Genomic DNA, 22030 nt, shown 5'->3' on the forward strand with positions numbered 1-22030 from the left:
AAAAATCTCAGTAGTAACGCATTCAGTTATTTAAGAACAAAACACGTGAACACCTGGTGTCATCACTGAGTTTCAGTGACCATCATAGAACTTCCACCGCTCTTTGCCTTTTACGCCCAGTGGAATCCGTTTCGTCGGATACTCGAGACTGGTTATTCTCTGGCCTTTATGTTTTATATGTGATGTAATTGGTTTAAAGTGTGAAGCTCCTGTCTGGTGTCCCTACCGGGGTATTGCTTGAATATTGCTAAAAATAGCATCGTAAAAACGAACTCAACACACAAAAAACAGACCCGTGAAGATTCCGGGGTAGAATAGGTCTTCAGCAACCCATACTTGCCGTAAAAGGCGACTAACGGGATCGGGTGGTCAGGCTCGCTGATTTGGTTGATACATGTCATCGATTCCAATTGCATGGATCGATGTTCGTGCTGTCAATCACTGGATTGTCTGGTCCAAACTCGATTATTGACAGACCGCCGTCATATAGCTGGAATATTGCTGAGTGCGGCGTTAAACAAACAAACACACACACACACACACACACAAACAATCACTTTAAAACCTTTGACCAATAAGCAGGAAATGTTTGAAACCAAAGTCTGTTCCCAATCTCTTCTAATTAATTTACTGCATGTCCTGTCTCGTATGACCTAATTGTCTGACTGATTGACCTGGGTTTAACACGTCGTTTTCAGTAGTATATTAGGTATGTCAGGCGCCTCTGCAGAAATGTTAGGTGAGGGCGTTAAAATTTACCCTCTTTGTCTAAAACCAATCACAACGGGCGATATATTAGAGATCTTCCGTCATCAGACGATCTTCTTGTTATCAGGTGCTTCACTGAAACCGTAAATATTTCGAATGTTCAAGTAAAACCTTTATATCCTAAACAATAACGTCATCTCAAAACATATAGGTTCGTTTCAGATGTTACAAACCTGCTTATCTCGAACTTCGTATAATTTAGTATATATGTTCTCAATAATCTCGAGCAAACGAGGCTATACTGTATTTATTCGATACGAGACATTTTACAAGAGGGACTGTCAGAAAACTGAAAGGGACCATGGAGTGAGTGAGTGAGTTTGGCTTTACGCCGCTTTTAGCAATATTCCAGCAATATCACGGCGGGGGACACCACAAATGGGCTTCACACATTGTACCCATGTCGGGAATCGAACTCGGGTCTTCGGCGTGACGAGCGAACGCTTTAACCACTAGGCTAACCAGGCTTTAACCAGGCTTTAACCAGGGGCTACCCGACCGCCCCTGAAAGGGACCATGGAACGCGCTGCATTAATGACAATACGATACTGTACGTCATTTTTACCCAATCAATGTTAGCTGTTTATGCAGATTGAACAAATATAAAAAAAATGTCATGAAAAAACTGATTGATTATCGTAATATCGACAGCATCTTCGACACTACTTACAACACGAAACTCATTACACAAAAAGACTATTTGGATAACTATACAAACTCCTCGAAACAAAGCCAGTTAACATTGAAGCACTGGACCACCGTGAACGTCCGGAACAGAACAGCAACCCATGCTTGTCGTAAGAGGCGGGGGTGGGGTAGCCTAGTGGTTAAAGCGTTCGCTCGTCACGCCGGAGACACAGGTTCAATTTCCTACATGGGTACAATGTGTGAAGCCCATTTGTGGTGTCCCCCGCCGTGATATTTCTAAAAAAAAAGGGCATAAAACCTCACTCACTCGTAAGAGGCGACTAACGGGATCGGATAACCAGGTTAGTTGACTAGGTTGATGTATGTCATCGTATCCGAATTGCGTAGATCGATGCTCATGATCTCAATCACTGAATTGTCTGGCCCAGACTCGATTATCTACAGACCGCCGCCATACAGCTAGTCAAACAACAAACAAACAACCTAAAGCGCTTAACAAGAAGCCATCTGTGAGACTCTTTAAAACTGGTATATTTCATTATAATGGCTCAGACTCGGATATTAATGTATATCGCCTCCTACAACTCAATCAAACGATTCTAATGACTATTTCATCAACTTGACCTACAGACGGTCCTCTGACGTTTTAGTAGTAGCTGGAACTATTAGGCAAATTTCTGTGAGGAAACTCCGGTGCCTGTTCAATGCCGCATTGTGATATCATTGATTATACAGATTTGTAGCAATCACAGTACCCAGCAGGAAATGACTGGGCTCTGGGCGTTAATCACACTCGGGGCTCAGGTGAGAAGACTAGGAGCAAGTGCGCAGAGGTGCCGAGATGAGATGTCCCTGTACACGCAGGTAAGTTCAGTTAGATGAGATATATACATACACATCTTTATAAACGACGATCATTTGGCTAAAATACAACTATTTCTGAAATATTGACAACTGTGATGACGCAAGTTTCACATTTCTCCACCGTATTATTACTATGTAGTAATCGTCGGTTCATTTATTTCAGCTTAAGCAAAATATAGTGACGTCAGATTTCTGTAGACAGTTATATAACAAGTCATCTTGTTATTCTGTGTAAGATCATATTTTAAAGTTTCTTTTAGAAACTGGGGCCGGTGGGCTAGCCTTGTGGCTCGTCACGCCGAAGACCCGGGTTCGATTTCCCACATGGGTACAATGTTGAAGGCCATTTTCCAGCGTGATATTGCTAAAAGCGGCGTAAAACCATACTCACTTACTCACTTTTAGAAACTGTAGTATCGGTGAAAGCAGGATTAAGATAATCATTTCAATAGCTTTCACATTCTTTAAAATACTGGTACCGTTTTCAAGCATGTCGACACATGGAATTTTGTTGGAAAAGGGGAATTTGTTCATTTCTGTTGATGTTTTTCAAAATTTGTATAGCATTCTTAAAATGCACAAACCAGTACATTGTTCAGTCATTACAGTGGGGTTAATAGGGGCTTCTTCGGTAGTTATTTTGTTTAGACCCATTGATATAGTGCTCTTCATTCACAGTTAATCCTATTGCGATGTTGAGAAGGATGTCACAGAGAAGATTATCCGTGTTGTTTGTTGTCATGGCAATAGACGCTGTCGGATCCGCCATAGGTATGTTAAAATGCAACTTATTTAATTTGATACATGAAATGTTTTGGGGGTAATGTTAGTCACATTTTGTTGACCACGACAAGAAGGTGACATAAATCACGCAGATAGCAACATCCAATACAAAACTATCCCACTGTGGCAGCTGTCGGATGAGGAAGTGTGTTGGATTTATCGCCGCCATGAACACTGTTTCGTTCCAATTAAGTGATTGGATTTGTGCTTGATTATGGTAGGGATAATATGGGATTCGAACCAATGACTAGCGGTCCCAGGTAGCTTAAGGGTACGAGCGACCACGCCCCGGCAGCAACACAGATATCCACATTAACCCCCTGGATGCCAGAGGGACATATATGTCCTTCCTCTACAACCCTCACTTTGAAGTTAAATAAAATTCAAAATACATCACCCACACAAATACACTTCACAGTGTTGAATAAGGTGGGAAATTCCCTGTTCTGTGATATCATCCACTGGCATTTTAGGCCACGCAAAATTACTGAAAATGACCTGAAAATTAGGTACATCGTAAATGACGCCATTTTTTACACATTACTAAATCACCACTCACGGCGTTATTTACAGCATGTTTTGAAATCTAAATTTCGGATATTTACTCGGAGAAATGAATTTCGAAAATAGCATATTAGTGATCATGGGTATCTGTCTTTTATGAAATCACCAATGATCATTCCAAAACGTCTCCGATAACCCGAGAATCGTTTCGAATGTTTTGGAAAATACGCAAACACGAACGCCGAAGTGAACTTTCCGCCATATTGGCTAGTGTTTACAAAATCACGTTTCAGGTACACCGGTTATGAGGCGCCTGTAACATCGCGTATATTTCAAACTTAGTTGCCATACACACATCCTTGAATTCCTCATACATTTTAGAATCAAATGACCAATGGTCTTTGTCACCAATACAAAGTGGCTGGATGAAATCAAGCAAAATATGTTAGGTGTGAAAACGAACGCTGTGCTCGAAAAACTGCACTTGTTTGAAATGTAAACAAAGCAAAATACAGATTTTACATAGTGTAGCATATAACTCAATTTGGTATATAGTTATGTCGTTCAGATATTAGGCAGTATTTTGTTCGCTCACAGATTCCGTAAAGCTTGTAAATAAAAAAATCGTCGCACAGTACTTTTTATCGGTGTACGATAAAAAGCGGCGAAATTTACTGTTTTTCAAGGCAGAAAAAATTCTCGGGCAACACTTAGAAGTGTATTTTTTTAAACCGGTTCAATATTTGCAGTTAACTTTAAACCATCAAATAGGAAATTTAATATTCTCCACCTCTGCGTAATTTTAGAGCCAGAGGTAGATCCAGTGCCGCGTGAGCGCAATTCTCGCACAACCTTCACTTTTCCGATCTTAGGAAAATATGCGTCAGAAAAAAAACTCGGCATTCAGAGGGTTAAGGATACACCGTGAACATTGGACAATGCGTCCTCACGCGTTTGACGTCAGGATTGGGACACAGATGTAACGTTGTTACTCGACACAGATGATGACGTCAGGGACCGACCATTATTTAATATTCGGGGAGTATGTGGTAGCCTTTTTTTCTTCTAAAAAACAAGATATATTTTCGCTCACTGTTGAACACAAACGTTAAAATCTCTGACAGGGGGAGCTGGTCAATTCTATTTTTACACACCTTAACCGGACATTCATTGTACCCAGTTTGGGGAAAACCCCAGGACAACTTATTTTTACCAGTTTATAGTGAAACAATAATTTTTTGCAGAGTTTCAAACCCTAACACCCCAACCAAATTGAAGGCCCCTTCCTATACGCATGTGATACGCTGTTCGACACATATTATGACGCCCCTTGACGCATGTGATACGCTGTTCGACACATATTAAGACGCCCCTTGACGCATGTGATACGCTGTTCGACACATATTATGACGCCCCGTGACGCCCGGATACGCTGTTCGACACATATTTTGACGCATGTGATACGCTGTTCGACATATATTATGGCGCCCCTTGACGCATGTTATACGCTGTTCGAACCATATTATGACGCCCCTAAACGTAGAGGATGACATTGTTCGACAAGCAATTTCGTTGACGATGATCGACACAAGTGATGACGCCATATGGCACAAACTGATGACGTAATACGACAAGGTAATGACGTCAGTTGAGGATGTTGGGAAACACCGATGACAAAGTTTGTTACATGTGATATTATTAGAGCTCCAGATAACATTTTAAGCAATTGAGATTTTACTCGGAGGTTTCTATTTGAATTTGAATTTGGTCATTACATTTTTCATTGGGTAACCAATATTTTTTCACTCATCTATTCATCACTCTATTGTTTTTTTCCCAAAATGAGTAAGCATTTTGGGATTTAAAAAAGAAAAGAAATAATGTTTTAGATGTATATAACGGTTCTAAATATAGGCTTGACTCGGAAAGTAAATTCAGCTCGTAATTGTGTTTCGGAAATTAGCTCCCTTGTACGCATGCTGAAAAAGTTTCATTTGTATCTACGCGTGATTTTTTCAAATTGAGTTTGTCATTTATTGAATACGTTTCTGTACAAAAGTTAATTGAAAGTAATTGAGTTTGGATTGTTTGCGGGGTGCGGGGGGGTGGGGGGGGGGGTGGGGGGGTGGGGGGGGGGGGGGGTGGGGGGTGGGGGGGGGGGGTGGGGGGTGGGGGTGGGTGGGGGGTGGGGGGTGGGTGGGGGTGGGGGGGGGCAGTCTCATCTTGCACTTCTATTGCTCCAATGCAGTGCTTATATTTGTTGATCAACGATCATTTTGCTTTTACATAATAAAGTATGAAACCATAATCTGTTGATTTAAAGTTAGTGCTTGAATTCTTTTAACCATCAGCATATCAATCTGTTTCCTAGTGTGGAGGACGGTGTTCATGATGAAGACAAACAGCGTCATCACCCCGAGTCAGCTGTTCGACAACGTGGGCGGACTCGCCCCTACCACATCCCTCACAAGTTATTCTTCCGTGTTTGACCTCGCTGCGGCCCACGATGAGTTCAGAAGCGACGCCATCGACAACTGGGAGATCGAAAATAAAACTGTGGTACGTTGGCGAAGGTCTTCGGCTTAATTATGACTTAGATAAAACGTGAATTAAGGGTGGTAATAACATACAAGAAAGGATATAATCATAAGATTTCAATGCGACTAACGGGATCGGGTAGTCAGGCTCGCTGACTTGGTTGATGCATGTCATCGATCCCAATTGCGTGGATCGATGCTCATGATGTCAATCACAGGATTATCTGGTCCAGACTCGATTATTTACAGACCGCCGTCATATAGCTGGAATATTGCTGAGTGCGGCGTTAAACAACAAACCAACCAACCAACTATTAGGGGGCACCGGTGGCCCTGTAGATTGAGGCGTAACAATTCGCTGTGGAGAGTTGCGTCCCCTTAGATCGTGCCATCAACCTGTGGTGGAAGGTTCAAATGCCCAATAATGTTTCAAGGTTGTCTCAGCAAAAGTATTAAACTTAAGACCTGAATCACTTTTCTCCCACATCAAGCTGACCCGCCGTGATATTGCTAAACTACTTTTCAAAGCCGCGTCCATCCAAACTCACGAACACACTCACTCAGCGGCCATTATGATAATGTTGTATTGTTTCCTCAGGTAAGGCTGTCGGTGTTCAACCTGCACGGCGACGTCATGTGGTACACCGACCTAGACGGACTCGGCAGTAACCTCATCAACTGGAACAGAGCGAGTCGTTTTGAAGGCAGCTCCGACCGAAAAATGGCGGAAAACAAGGACCGCCTGCAGATCACGTAAGACTTTGATCAGAGACCATAAAATAAATGTATTTTATGGTCTCTGCTTTGACGAAGTTGTTCATCCGGGTACGCTGCATCCGCCAACCAAGTGTACCCGGATGTTGTTAGGGTCATTCAATACATACTTGGATCCTGTCTGTCAGGGCATAACTAGCTTCGCGTACCAACAGTAGAACCAGTTAATGCCTCCACCCTTTTGGGAACTCGGTTTGCAATATGGCTCCAGCAATTTTTGCTGGTCGTAAAAGGGTGATGGGGTGGTCAGGCTCCGAGATTTGTTTGATTGCGTGTCATCGTACCTCGTCGGCGTGAATCGTTGCTCATAATATCAATCACTGGCTTTTCTGGTCCAGACTCGATTTTTTACAAGCCGCCGTCATATAGCAAGAATATTGTTGACGAACAAACAAACAACAGGCATATCGAGTTTAGTCAGATGTGTATATCACTCAAAAGAAGTTACAGAGCACCCGTTTTTTCATATGAGTGTGGGTGTTCTTTAACATGTTTTGAGTAGTATAGGTTCTATGCGCTCATATCATGTCGTGTTATGAGAGAAAAAAATATCTCAATCTTGCGTTAGTCCAAATCCGGAGGTAATTACCCGTAAGGCTATGGGTGTTAGACGTACATTGCAAACGATTCATTGTATAACTTGTCTGTCCCTAGCTTCAACACGTCTGGGGTGTTTGTGAACCGACCTGACGACAACATGGGGTGGTTGTGGATGGAGCAGGTCGCCGATCACCAGCGGATTCTCATCACAAACACAGGCCCTAAAGCCTACCCCACAAGTAATGCTTTTATCACTCTGAATTTAGAAGTTATTTCGGGAAGAATATATGTGAAAACATTTTGATATAGACGTAACATATTCTCACTCTCGCTCCCAGAATTTGATAAGAAATGGCGATAATACAAAAAGGCAAATCAATAATGGATACAATCATGCGAGATTAACAGAAACACTATTTTCTTTAACTTCTTTTGAATAGTATTGATACATGTCATCCCAGTGTGACATTAACGAATTTCGCGCGGTTTTATCGAAAGGATATTCAAAAAAGGGAAGTAACTCTGCCTAGCTGTCTCATTCTTGTTTTCCGAATGGTCATTTGTTTGTATTTGCTGATGAACACATTGTTATTCTCCAAGCACTGAAGTGGCTTAGTGGCAACAGCAATGTGGCAATACAATTTACTGACTCCATGTCAGTTGTACGGGCTACAGGATCTGGGGAAGCTAGGTCTAGTAGTGACACTGTGTATGACAACAGAAGTTGGTCGCTTTTCTCAACTCGAAGTACTTATATCGTGATGTGGTATGGATTCCAGCCCATGTTAGGAAATGACTGACAATCTTGACAAGTGAGATTTAACAAAGAAAAGGGTATCTCCTTGTGAAAAAGTAAACCATGTCCACAGGATCTTAAGTCCTGTATCCGCAGGTCGTTGGTAGAACTGTGACTCGGGTCATCATATGTTCAAGATTCGCTCAGTTATGCTCATGTGGTATCAGTGCTTATGAAAGTATTTTAGCCATAACAACTTACCGAATGTTCTTAAATGATAAATGATTTAATCATTTATCATGTTTTCCAAATTTTACAGGCTTCATACCAAAAAACAACTCGGTCCAGGTTGCTGAAAACCGAAACAACCCGACACTTAACTTCACATTTGCAGCAGGAAACTCCATTTCTTGGGGGGTAAGTTGTATGTTGATGACCTCAAACTTGTCAAACATGAGAGATTTGTCGCTTTTATTTAAACATATGCTAATACAAGCGAGAACTAACCTAACCCTGCCCTGGTGTTGCTCCCGCGGCCAAAACATCAGGTATTTTCAAACCAATAAAAAAAAACTTTTTTGAACATTATTCTCTTACAATGCTGTTTCAGATGACTTCTAACTTGCATCTTTCCATTTGACGCCCCAAGTCACATATGGCATGAAGTGTCTCAACTGATATAATATTTCAAATGGTAACAGTCTTCTAACAGTAACAGTAACCCTGAAAGAGATGATCGGGTCCCACCCTCCCCCGATCCATAGCTGCTACTGTTAACCTGGCATAACACGATTTCGATCTCCCCAGTAGGTATGCGTGGTGCATTCGTCAATATGCAGTGTCAAGATCCGCTCGTCTTCGAATCTTACAGGGAAAGTCAGGGAAAGCCATCTTCCCGAGGCAAGAGAGGTAACTGACTTTAAAAGTCCAGTTTCCACCCTTGCCAAACTAGGCTGGAATTGCTGGGCTCGATCGTAGCGCCACCAGTGACTATTACCAGTTATGTCCCCTCTAAGCCTCTCCTATGGACTAATCTGATTCCACCTCTCGTATCACCTGCGTTTGCTTCACACAAAATGGTGGCGCCCAGTCAAGACGATCTGATCGATAATCACGATCTATATTTTTTTATTCATTTGTGATAAAACAGGTCTTACATCGCGAAGTGCATCAAATCAGGTGAACACCTTGATTAAAAACATGAAAAGATTTGGAAAATATCTGTTGACAACGTGTTGGCGGTGCACATGCTTTGCAAATCCTACAATCGACCGAAATCTGCACGACAGTTTACGAACCGGATTTCGATTTCGGTGCGCGATTTTGATTGGACTATGCATAGACTCGTTAGTCCAGCCAAAATGTAACTCCATAATACCAGCCTCGTTCTGCAAGGGTGGAAACTGGACCTTCATAGTCAGCAAGTCTCTTGCCTCGGGAAGATGGGGAAAGCATGCAATTATGTTTTACCAAAAAACATCCACGTTAGAGCATGCCAGTCCCTGTAGTTAATTCAAGGGTACAGGGAGTGTGTATATAAGATATAATTGAGATAAGCTGCTCAAGAGGCGAGTAAGCGATGTTTTTTTGGTTGGGAGAGATTAAGGGAACAGGGTGCCGTCAGTGGCTAAGCGATACATATTTGACTTCAGTTCGCGTGGTCCTTTGCTAGCTACGTGGTGGGGTTTTCCCTACAGAGGACGTCATCCGGTCACCTGACGGAGTTCAGACTCGCCTACAGCGACGAGGACGGATGTCTCGCCAAGAACCCGGATGCGTACACAACATACAAGGACGATACTGGGGCAGAGAAGGTAAGGACAGCCAGTGATGATCCTTTGAAACGCGTAAGTATGCAAGTTTTTAAACATCAGTTCATTAGTATCGTAACAAGAATGTACATTCAACAAAAAACAATCAAGTTGTTATTTCGCAGTTCACGCCTTTCTACTAAACCTCATGTGACGCCCATTGTTCTGCAGGATGTTTCTCCTGTGAGCATGTGCGTGGATGCGATCAAGTTCAAAACGACTTTGAATATACACAGGGATCTAAGGTTGAACTCTGATGAACTATATCATTAAATTCGAATCTAATGTTGATATTTTTCCTGGTTAAAAGTAAAGATTTCTGTCAAATGCAAATTCAATGGCGAGAATCGAACCTGCAACCACGTGTATCATGTTTAGTTCTGTAACCCAGTGCATTCCGTCTGAGCCACCGGGGCTGGTGATGAAGTAAAGGTTCAGTGAGCGCAAGATTTGTGACAGGGTGGGTCACCCACAGGTTTGTGCTCATGTAATGCACATGCTAGCATATTATTGAACGTTAGAGGGATATAATTTATCAAACAACGAAATCATATTTGACTACTGCGTTAATCAGTCTAAGGCGTTAGTTTGTAAGTCGGTTCGTGACCTGGATTTCGGTCTTGATGATAGTCGGACCTCCGAGGTTGGTCGAAAGGTGCCATTTCGGGCCTATCGGCCGTCGGTCTTGCTTTTCGACCTATCCGCCTCAAGTCTTACAACTCTCACCGAGACCGAAATCAAGATCGTGAGTCTTTACATATTCAATTCAATTTACAATTCACCGAGCAAGAACACGTAGAAATGTGTAAACTTTAATTACTTAAGAATTGGATCCGTGAAGATCCAGGGTAGAATAGGTCTTCATCAATCTATGCTTGCCGTAAAAGGCGACTATGCTTGTCGTAAGAGGCGACTAACGGGATCGGGTGGTCAGGCTCGCTGACTAGGTTGATGCATGTCATCGTATCCCAATTGCACTGATCGATGCTCATGATGTCAATCACTGGATTGTCTGGTCCAGACTTGATTATTTACAGCCCGCCGTCCTATAGCAGGACTATTGCTAAGTCCGGCCTTAAACAACAGACAAACAAACTTAAGAATTGACTTTCACTTTGTGTTCACTGAAGTACTCACTCACTCACTCACTCACTGTTTTGGTGTTTCAGGTGTTCCTCCCCGTGTACAACAGTGACGTGGCCGAATTTCCCTCCGTCACCTTCTATGCCAAATGTATACGTATCTCCAAAAATAATGGAATAGGCCAACCTGCGATTATATTTCCGATTTATCTTTCGAAAGGTGTGTTGAGGTCAGGACACACGAAAGTAACGCAGCGCGCCGTCAGGCAAATATTCATTTGTTATGCAACCCACACTGACTGTAAGGGGAATCCCCTACCTGAAACGTCAATTCCAAACAGACAGAAAATTTGATCAAAGAAGGTCAAACATAACGAACAACACGGTTCAGAAACATTCATTGTTTCATTTGCTAAATTGTACAAACAGTAACCTTGTTACGCCTGAATCACGCATTCGGGGAATTGTTCATTTTCGAGGAAGAGAAGCAAGTGAACCAAGCGACCTATATTGTCTCCAATGCGTGGAAAACCACATGTCACGTGTTTTAAGTTGAAAGGTCATTGTAACAATAGGATTTACATTGCAGTGAGTGAGTTGGGTTTAACGCCCTTTTTAACAATATTCCACCTTTATCGCGGCGTGTCAGCCTATTGTGGGAGGAAAGCCCGAAGCGATGCAGGTCTCAGACGTTTACCACTGCGGTGAAACCCACGAGCACGGGTATGGTCCTGACAAATCTAGAAACATAATCGGATCGAGCCGGGAATCGAACCCATATTCGGAATAGGCGTGCCCAAGGGACGCAACTCTGCACAGCGAGTAGCGGCGCCTTAGACGACTGGGCCACTCGTGCCCCCTACAGCTGTGTAACTATATAACTATATGCAACTAAAATAAATGCATTTTCAGCGACACAAACTCCGAACTTGTATCACGCCTGACACTGACTCAACATGTTTTCTTTCACGGCTTTTCCTGTTGATGGCATTTTACCTGAATAAATAAAGTTTAGTATTCTCTCCATTGTATCTACAAACTGTCCTCTTCTTTGTGCTGCCTCAGTGTGTGTTAAATGTACATGTGTATTGCTTTGTCGCGCTGTGCTGCTTGAATGTGGCTCGACCTTTAGACGTGTAAGCCGATATGAAAGCTTCGTACATTTCGAATGTTTAATATAACCGGACGTGTTTTGTAAAGATTATTCTTGGGGCACAAATGATTATACAAAGTCTGAGTAAGTGGTGCTTAGAAAATCTACGGAAGCCTTTTCGGGAGGCCTTGAAAATTCAAGATTCTAAGATGAAATCTGAAGATACATAAGTTGAAATTTCAAAATATTAACTTGAAATTTAAAGATATAGAGCTTCCTCGGAATATTTTTATCATAGTGTTATATTTGTTAGTTCATTGTACTGGTGAAGGCACGTTGTTAAGTAGTGGTGAATCTTGAAATCTAGCACACTGAAGTTACAAGAAAAAATGGAAAAGCCCCTAAGGCTTCCGTAGAAATCTGTCAATTAGATTGAAACACGTGCAAACATTGTATATGGTGTTGTGCATGGCACTGGTCTAAAGGCACAAGACCAGAGAAATAATAAGAAATCTGTCAAAGTTTAAGAGAAAACAATCAAATAGATGGTTCGATATTTCTGTTTCAGAGACCTATGTGGAAGGTGCAATGTTTGGGATACAGTGGGGCAGAGGTAGGAAGTGTGGACAGTTCAATATCTTTGTCGTAGATGCTGAAAAACGATTGTTCTTTGTACCCCATTGAACTAACTGTTCATTTTTGTCACCAAAATAAGCTCACGAGGATGAAGTATCTGCTTTAGTCAAGCGAGCTGCAGAGTCTAGTGGATAGTGGATAGTGGATGTTACCACTGTGGAGTAAAAATATATTCATGTGATACCACACCCGAGAACATCCGTTGGGAGAATTGGGAGAGAATTCAGCAACCCGTGCTTGTCGTAAGAGGCGACTAATGGGATCGGGTGGTCAGGTTGGCTGACATGGTTGATGCATATCATCGGATCCAATTTGCTTAGATCGGTGCTCATGATGTCCATCACTGTATTGTCTGGTCCAGACTCGATAATTTACAGACTGCTGTCATATAGCTGGAATATTGCTTTGTGCAGCGTTAAACAACAAACAAACAAACGAAATGAAATACCACCGTAAAGTCTCTGCGAATGAGAATCAGGTTCGAGTCATGCCCCGTCGGCGTGTATCACGAGGCGTTGCTCAATCAATCACTGGTTTCTTCTGGTCCAGACTCGATTAGTTACAAACTGCCGTGATACTGCTGGAACATTGCTGGGTGTGGCATTAAACAACATTCACTCACATGTGCTATAGCATTAAAACGAGCACCGCCCAGCGGTTTACAGACAAGACCGAGGCAGAGTGACGAGGATGTCCTAATATATAGGCACTGGGAGCAGAATAGGTTCTCAGTGCTTTTACCATGTTGTACGAGACGACCAATCTGGATCGGGTGGACACTAATTATGCCCTCGTACCTTGATAAAGTGGATGCCCACATATTAACGACTGTTCCTTCAAACTCCTTGTGGAATTTGGGATAGCCTTGTATAATTTCGTTCCCCTTGGCTACAGTTCTCTTTCTCGTCGTCCAAGGCGCTGCAATTTGCTGTGCAGAGTTACCTCCCTTAAGCGTGTCAGAAACCTGTGATCGTGGGTTCGAAGCCCGATTCGCCCTGATCATATTGCTAGGTTTGTCAGTACCTTACCTGTGCTCGTGGGTTTCACCGAACTGGTGAACGCTTAGTCCTGAATCACTTTGGGCTTTAGTGATTTAGTGAGTGAGTTAGATTTAACGCCGCTTTTAACAGTATTCCAGTCATATCGCGGCGTGTCACTTTAATGTGGGAGGAAAGCCCGAAGTGATGCAGGTCTCAGACGTTTACCACTTTGGTGACACTCACAATGGCATGGGTATGGTCCTGACAAACCTAGAAACATAATCGAACCCACAATCATAGGTTTCTGGTGTGCCCAAGGGAAGCAACTCTGCACAGCAACTCTGCACTGGGCCACCCGTGCCCCCGCCGTGATAAAACTAAAATACTGTCTAAAGAGGCTCTGAAGAACTCTGAGATACTGTTTTGTGTTTGGTAGACGCTGAAGAGAACCCACTGAGGGATGCATTAGATGAGATTGAGGAGGAGCTGACAGTTGACAAGACTGAGACAGCTCAGTACAAGAGTAAGTTCACCAGCGACGTAGACAACCGAGGCTCAGTCGTCGTATTCGGAGTCGCAGGCATCATCGTATTTCTCATGATCATCCTCGGCATCGTTCTCCTCGACCTGTCAACATTGTCCAGGCAGATGCGGTTCATGAAGAGAAATTTCGGCGACTTTAAGAAGTTGCTTCGTCATTTGCACTACAAGTACAGAAGCAAGGCGGTGTTTCGTGGGGGTACAAAGAAGACAACGCCGCGCAAGGTTGACGTGAAACAAGTCAAGGTTGACATCATTCAGGGATCAGGGTCGGGAACAGCTGTCAAAAACATAGCGGCAACATCCTCATCGAACACATCCGGCATGAAATCGAAATCAGGGAAAACTGGGGTTAAAAAGTCAAAGTTCAAGAAGAGCGTAAAGAACATAATCACCAAGAAGAAGACTCCGGTGACACTAACTAAGATATCAGAATGAACCATTCGGCACTTTTCGATCCTTTCCGTCGCTTTCGCAAGGCATATATAGGCCCATTCATCACCACTCGCCTATGTCTTGCATTAAAAAATATACGGTAACCCAAGACACAGATGAATGTTTTCAATCATACTGTTTAATACTGTAAGTCCCGATGTGTTTTCAATAGCATCTGGAATATACAAAGACATATGGGAAAAATATACCTGAATCACGCAACGGGTTGACAATTCTTCTAGCTATGCGCGTTTGCGCTTAGACGGAACCCAGTCGCAAACATGGCCACGAAAGGGGTATGAGTCGCTATTCGGTTTGTTCCGGAAGAGCACGAGTTGGTCACGAATGAAATGGGTCTGGTTAAGTGTCAATGCTATTTACGCCGGGTACATGTACGTTTGATGTTTGTCCATGTTGTGGATCGTGAATACCCTTTGTTAGCTGTTTGTGCCGTATAAGACATTCCGTTGTTGTGTCGTCATGAAATGTGTATTTTCGTGACGCGCATTCCGTGTTCTTAGTGACCAGTTGTCGATGGAAACTCATGCATGAATTACGTCTGTTTATACATTCCCGTACATGGCATTCTTGACTACCTGTGGATACACGAGCCAAGAAACAGGTGGAAACAAAAGATAATATTCATAACAATAATAACTGACGAATCACAATAAACTACGACCAAGAATGATCGCTATTGGCGCGTGTTGTGTTTGATCTGTTAGCTTGTGTTGTGCTCGATCTGTTGGTGTGTGTGTTCGATCTGATAGGGTGTTGTGTTCGATCTGTTGGTGTGTGTGTTCGATCTGATAGGGTGTTGCGTTCGATCTGTTACTGTGCGTGTCCGAGAGAGAATTCTGCTGTCCTTATGGGGCGATTACGGGGTAAAATTGACGCTGTGATACGGGAGAGGCTAAGAGTATGGCACCCTTCTGTTCCAAAACGCGAAGAAAGCTCTATCCGGAACCAATTTCGAACGATGACGTTATAGCAGCTGTGGAGCTGTGGAGAATGTTTTGGACAGTAAAAGAAACTGGGATAAAATCCCCCCAACACCGTTGGCAAAAGTGTATTAATGTGGAAGTGGATATTTTGATTATTTAAATGTCTTTGGGTCCAGGTTTTTTATGTGGGGCTTAGAACATCAATCACCCCCGGGGCCGGTAATTTACCGACTTGCATGTACTTGACTACAGACAATGGTCTCAGTGGTCACACTTGTGAGTAGAGCTTCAATACGATTCTTCTAAGATTCCAGCCATCTTACGGCGGGGTACATCAGTGTACCCACGTTGGGTAGCAAATCAGAATCTTCGGGGTCTTTACGAAGCTTCAAACACGAGGCTATGTAACGTTCCCACAATAGCGAAAGTAGAGCTGCCTATGTGTTTATGTATTCAAGGACATTTCAGGGTAGATCAAACATCAATTGAGGGTGTATTTCGAAACGTCGGTCTGTACATTTATGAGTTAGTGGGTATGGCTTTACACCGCTTTTAACAATATTCCAGCAATATCTTGGCTGGGGACACCAGAAATGGGCTTCACACATTGTACCCATGTGGGGAATCGAACCCGGGTCTTCGGCGTGACGAGCGAACGCTGTAACCACTAGGCTACCCCACCGCCCCGTACATTTATAAAGAGAACCTGGATGTTATTTTACGCCGCACTAAGCAAGGTTCCACCTGTACCACGGCGGCATGTTAATAGTCGAGTCTGGAACCGGGAAACCAGTGAATGAAAGAAATCAGACTTCGATGACAATCAGTCCGCCATATCACAGCGCCTAAGTCACCGACCCAGGTTCATTGACCCTTACCACACCCCTAACCTACGTGGGTCTGACTGACGGAGTATTGTGACATAAATGTTATGACCCAGGGACCGTTCCACAATGCGATTTTACATAGCGCTAAGGTGTCCAGAACTGCCATACTTTAACATAGATAGACGATAGATCGTTTTGTGGAACGGAATCAGGTGGTGCGGTAGTCTAGTGGTTAAAGCGTTCGCTCGTCACGCACAAGGCCCGGGATCGATTCCCCACATTGGTACAATGTGTGAAGCCCATTTCTGGTGTCCATGATGTCCATATGTCTCAGTCAATTTGCAAAATGTGATTCACTGAGGCAATTTTTAAAGCATATTCATAAAACGCATAAATATTGTATGTAGGTATTTAATAAATTGCCCAGGTGAATCACTCCATTTATTTGACAGTGACCTAAAGTTATTAAGAAGTTCTAAAGGGCCTATAATCATCACTAATCTTACTATGATTATATATAATCCTACCACTAATCCTACTATGATTATATATATATATATATATATATATATATATATATATATATATATATTGTCATTTGCTCTTAATCCTTTCAGATGAAATTTAACATAAAACTTTTTGGAATTAGTTGTCAGAAAATAGAAATGGAAAGATTTTTCAGTCAAATTGTGAAATAACGGAAATATTTAGCCGTTTTGTAAATTGCCAAAGTGATAATTTCAGTCATTTTGCACATTGACTGTAACATCTACAGTGCAGAAATGGTACCGACCGCTGTGGTCACTGACCCCCGATTCTGCTTAGTCATCCATGATTACAATATAGCATGCTTGACCTAATAATCCCCGGCATGTCCATGTGGAATATACATGGAGAAACCTACGGCCTCAATACATATTCTCTGTATGAAGAATTGTGTGTGAATATTCTCGGAGACATACGGCATAATTATCCAGTGGCCTGCATAAACGGTCCCAATACGGGATTTCCACCCGGATAGCAGTCTTTGTAATATATGGCCTCATTTGTCCAACAGGTGTCCGGTACAAAGTTACCCTGTTCTAAAAGAGCACTAGATTCAATAGTGTCCTGTATAGACGAAATAACCGTTTCATATATGCAGTTGGTGTCTTTGTGCTCTGTTATGAATGCCTAAAGGCCACGATGGTAGGGGGAAGATTTATGTCGAAGACATTATAGCTGCCCAGAATAAGAAAGGTAATTTGCTGGGTTATGTAAAGTTGACAATGTCAGAAGCACGGTCGGCAGAACACAAACAGATCAGGTACCAGTGTACCGATGCCATGTTCAGTCAGTTATATAAATTAGTTTAGAAGCGTATTCCTGCTAATTGAGAACGGAGAAATAAACGGCATTTCTTAACTATAGTCAATAGTTAAGTTTAACGCCGCTTTGAACAGTATTGTATTTAAATATAAAACGTAAACGTCTAAGAATAAACGGTCTCTATTGTCTGTCGAAACATATTCCATTGGGCGTAAAAGGCAACATCAGAAAGCATAAAATTGATAATGTCTCTGGCAACATATTTATGAAAATTATATGAATGGATCACTCAAAAACAATGATGACACCTGGTCTTCGCTGACCTGTTCTACCCGTAGAGCCCGTCATTCACACTATTTGCATTAAAAAGTAAATGAATGTTGCCTAACCCCGCATCCATCACTACTGATATAAAAAGGCGGCCTGTAAAAACTGGTCCAGACAGTCCAGTGACATAGCGCGTTTACTGATTTAGTTGAAACTAAACACGATAGCTTATCTTCGAGTTACGTCTCCTGTGTCAAAGTGTAGAGATTTTGCTGCTTACAAGCGAAGAGAAACTTTGAAGAAAAATGTTCTTTTGCAACACAGTAGGTAGCAGGTTTAATGTCTCGCCACAAACATTGTTCTATAGTTATGATAAATGCTACTGAACTTATAAAAAAACAGGTGTCAGGTTATTGTGGAAAGAAAGACCGAACTGGTGCAGGTCCTTGGCGGTTACCAATTTGGTAAAACCGTGATAACGGCTATACGGCGCTGGCCTGGGCACATTGCCGGGCGAATCTAGGAACTGACGAACATAGGTCTATGGCTAGACTAACATTTAATCTATGAAATCTTATATTACAAAATACCCTTGACGCTTAAAAAATAAATCCCTCTGCTGTGGAATAGAGCCAACTAGAGCTGGCTAGACTTGCTTTTGTGTGCGTTTCTAGGTTGTTTTTTCTTCATTAAATAAATATATTCCACAGTCATGGTGCAGGACTATACTATAGGATGCCTAAGCGAATTTCTGTCCCTGGTCCACTCGTGCCACCTACATGTATGTAAGTGTTTGATGGAATTAATGAATATTTGTTTAGCCATCTGAAATTTTGTTTGAACTTTTCTAAAACGTGAATTTAATGTTAATGTCACTTGGTGTTGTCTCAGGTTCTGAGAGTGGTTACTTTGTTTGCAATTTCGAACAGATAACCGTGAAACGAAATTTTAGTGATAATCGTTTCTCACATTTACCAAATGTTCCAATTTGCAACGCTCTGCACAGCTCTCCTTCCTCTGTGCACGTGTAGCTCAGTTCCTGTGAATATGTATTTCATATATTGTCATGACAAAGGAAGTGAGTGAGTAAGTTGGGTTTAACGCCACTTTTAACAGTATTCCAGTTATATCACGTCGTGTCATCTTAATGTGGGAGGAAAGCCCGAAGTGATGCAGGTCTCAGACGTTTACCACTGCGGTGAAACCCACGAGCACGGGTATGGTGCTGACAAACCTAGAAACATAATCGGATCGAACCGGGATTCGAACCCACAATCATAGGTTTCTGGCGTGCCGAAGGGACGCAACTCTGCACAGCGAACCGCGGCGCCTTAGACGACTGGGCCGCCCGTGCCCCCTTTGACCAAAAGATTAGAAACGTTATCAAAACGTGACAAGGCTGAAAACAGTCACCGAAACATTGTAAACATAAGGTCCAAAACACAACTATTGTAACCCGTATTAAATACACGACCATCGAATAACCTTGTCTTGTTTGTTTGATTTTCAACCAACATCAATCGTGGATGTATATATGCTTTCTTTTGCCGGGCAGTTTATATTCATGGAATGAAAGTGATCAGATAATACTCCACAGTGTCATGTCCCTTACACCTCTGAAATCTGGACATGCACATTATGCTATGGTGTTAGCAGGATTAAAGGACAGGTATAGAATACATTGTAATGAAATATTACAATGAGGCATTTTGTTTGTATGTATGTTGTTTAACGCCGCACTCAGCAAGAATCCAACAATATAACAGCGATCTCTAAATAATCGAGTCGGGACCACACAATCACGTGGCTGAGCATCGATCTGCAGTTGGGATACGTCAGCGAGCGTTACCAACTGATCCCGTTAGACCCCTTTTACGACAACCATGAACTGGAACCCGGATGTTGACGGGTGTAAAGGGGCATTATAGTAAGAAAACGTACACCCAAGAACATTATCAGCATACAACACTAACATTGAATTAGATATTAAATTTGTATTTGATCAGTTTGTTTGTATATTCAACGAAATTAGCGATAGTACATCTATATCCAGATGGCCTGTAAGTAATCGGGTTTTAGACTAAGCGAGGAAGTGGTTAATAGAATGAGCGCCTGGAACAGACAATCCAGTGATAGACATCATGATCCTCGATCCACGCACTTGATACGATGACATGTATCAACCAAGTTAGCGAGCCTGACCACCCGATACCGTTAGTCGCCTCTTTCGAAAAGTACAGTCCCCTTTTACGGCAAGCATGGGTTGCTGAAGACCGCGAAAGTAAGGTGAGTGAGTGAGTTGGGTTTAAGGCCGCTTTGAACAGGATTCCAGTTATATCACGGCGTGTCAGTGTAGTGTGAGAGAAAGTCCGAAGTGATGCAGGTCTTTGACATTTACCACTTTGGTGAAAGCCGCAAGCACGGATATGGCACTGACCAACCTAGAAATTAATCGGGGAGAACCCGGGTTTGAACCCACGATCATAGATTTCTGGTGTCCAAGGGACGCAACTTTGCACAGCGAATTGCGGCGCCTTAGACGATTGGGCCACTCGTACCTGCGGAAATAAAGTGACATGACAATGACACCCACCTTTGACACACTGAATGATTTTTCTTGTACATAATTATGAGTAACCCAAACCGTGGTCGACAGCGTGATAAAAGGTCCATATTTATGAGTATAACGGCTTAAATGTTCAACGTTTTAAACCTGTCAAAATGAGAAATTGTGTGTCCTTTTTAAACTCATTCTGTGTTTCACTGCCAATACCTGCTTTTAATGTCACAACGCAGAAAGCAGTTGTTATATGGGTAAAACATTTTTATCTATCATCAAGTTTTGTATCGTCTCTCATAACTTGATATGAGTGACACTGTATTATATGTATAAACTTCTATTTTCTGCATGTTTTTAATGATGCACAGCGGTGAGAATAAAATATAATATCTGTCAGCATGGGGACGCGTCTGCCGGGTCCCAGATATTGATCCCAGAGCAGTCCATGCCCCCCGAATACTGCAATCGTGTTTTATATAATAGTGAAATACAATAAAAGAATACGATATACCATATATGCTCGGTATATATAATTTGTATTCATGGGTTATGATAATCTATTTCTGACGGCGAATAAATGAAACTTATTAGTTGATCAGTTATTAAAGGGACAGCGGTGACGATAGGTCAGTAAACGGGGGGCGTCTTTGCTCGCCCTATATAACAAATCAGTGGACCGTTTCACTTGTCGTTCTGTTAGCGCTAAAGGCCAACGTGCTTACAGGAACATTCTGAGTTATCTAAACACGGCTCTCCTTAGTACATCAAGTTCATTTGAAATGAAGGTAAGAAAGAGTATCTCTTAACCTTGAAATATTGTTAACGCATTTAAGCAGATATAATTGTTTAAGGCGATGTTACATTCTAGTCCCGCCAGAATGGTTATCGTCAGTGATCTAATATCGGTTCTCCGTTTGTCTCATACTTTGTGTATAACTCGATGTTTTGTCAGTGAAAATACGAAAACGCAGAATTAACTGAAGGTTAATTTTACCTTCTTCCTTTTAAGGGAAAGAATTTATGGATGTCAACTTCTTTATTATAAGGAACACAAAGTATCGGAGTATATGCTTACTCCTTCATCAGGTGAATCATATGCTTACTCCTTCATCAGGTGAATCATATGCTTACTCCTTCATCAGGTGAATCATATGCTTACTCCTTCATCAGGTGAATCATATGCTTACTCCTTCATCAGGTGAATCATATGCTTACTCCTTCATCAGGTGAATCACATGTTTACTCCTTCATCAGGTGAATCATATACTTACTCCTTCATCAGGTGAATCATGTTTACTCCTTCATCGGGTGAATCATATGCTTACTCCTTCATCGGGTGAATCACATGTTTACTCCTTCATCAGGTGAATCATATGTTTACTCCTTCATCAGG

General features: G+C 42.2%; 1 protein-coding gene across 1 annotated transcript; it reads left to right on the forward strand.

The window, feature by feature from the left end:
* The first annotated feature begins 2972 nt into the window (after nt 1–2972).
* Nucleotides 2973–15355, forward strand: LOC139453139 (uncharacterized). The gene is made up of 9 exons (XM_071234767.1): nt 2973–3051; nt 5939–6126; nt 6703–6857; nt 7533–7657; nt 8474–8571; nt 9807–9968; nt 11135–11267; nt 12709–12753; nt 14193–15355. The coding sequence occupies exons 1-9, from the start codon at nt 2973–2975 to the stop codon at nt 14732–14734; spliced, it is 1527 nt and encodes a 508-aa protein (XP_071090868.1). The 3' UTR covers nt 14735–15355.
* Nucleotides 15356–22030: the final 6675 nt, after the last annotated feature.

Source organism: Haliotis cracherodii, unplaced genomic scaffold, assembly GCF_022045235.1.
Source record: "Haliotis cracherodii isolate W230 unplaced genomic scaffold, xgHalCrac1.p SCAF_9, whole genome shotgun sequence".
NCBI lineage: Eukaryota > Metazoa > Mollusca > Gastropoda > Lepetellida > Haliotidae > Haliotis > Haliotis cracherodii.

Coding starts and splice junctions, on each gene's coding strand:
- LOC139453139 (XM_071234767.1), top strand. CDS start 2,973: ATGTTGAGAAGGATGTCACAGAGAAGATTATCCGTGTTGTTTGTTGTC. Junction 9,969..11,134: donor ACGATACTGGGGCAGAGAAG/GTAAGGACAGCC, acceptor TTGGTGTTTCAG/GTGTTCCTCCCCGTGTACAA. Junction 11,268..12,708: donor TCCGATTTATCTTTCGAAAG/GTGTGTTGAGGT, acceptor TTTCTGTTTCAG/AGACCTATGTGGAAGGTGCA.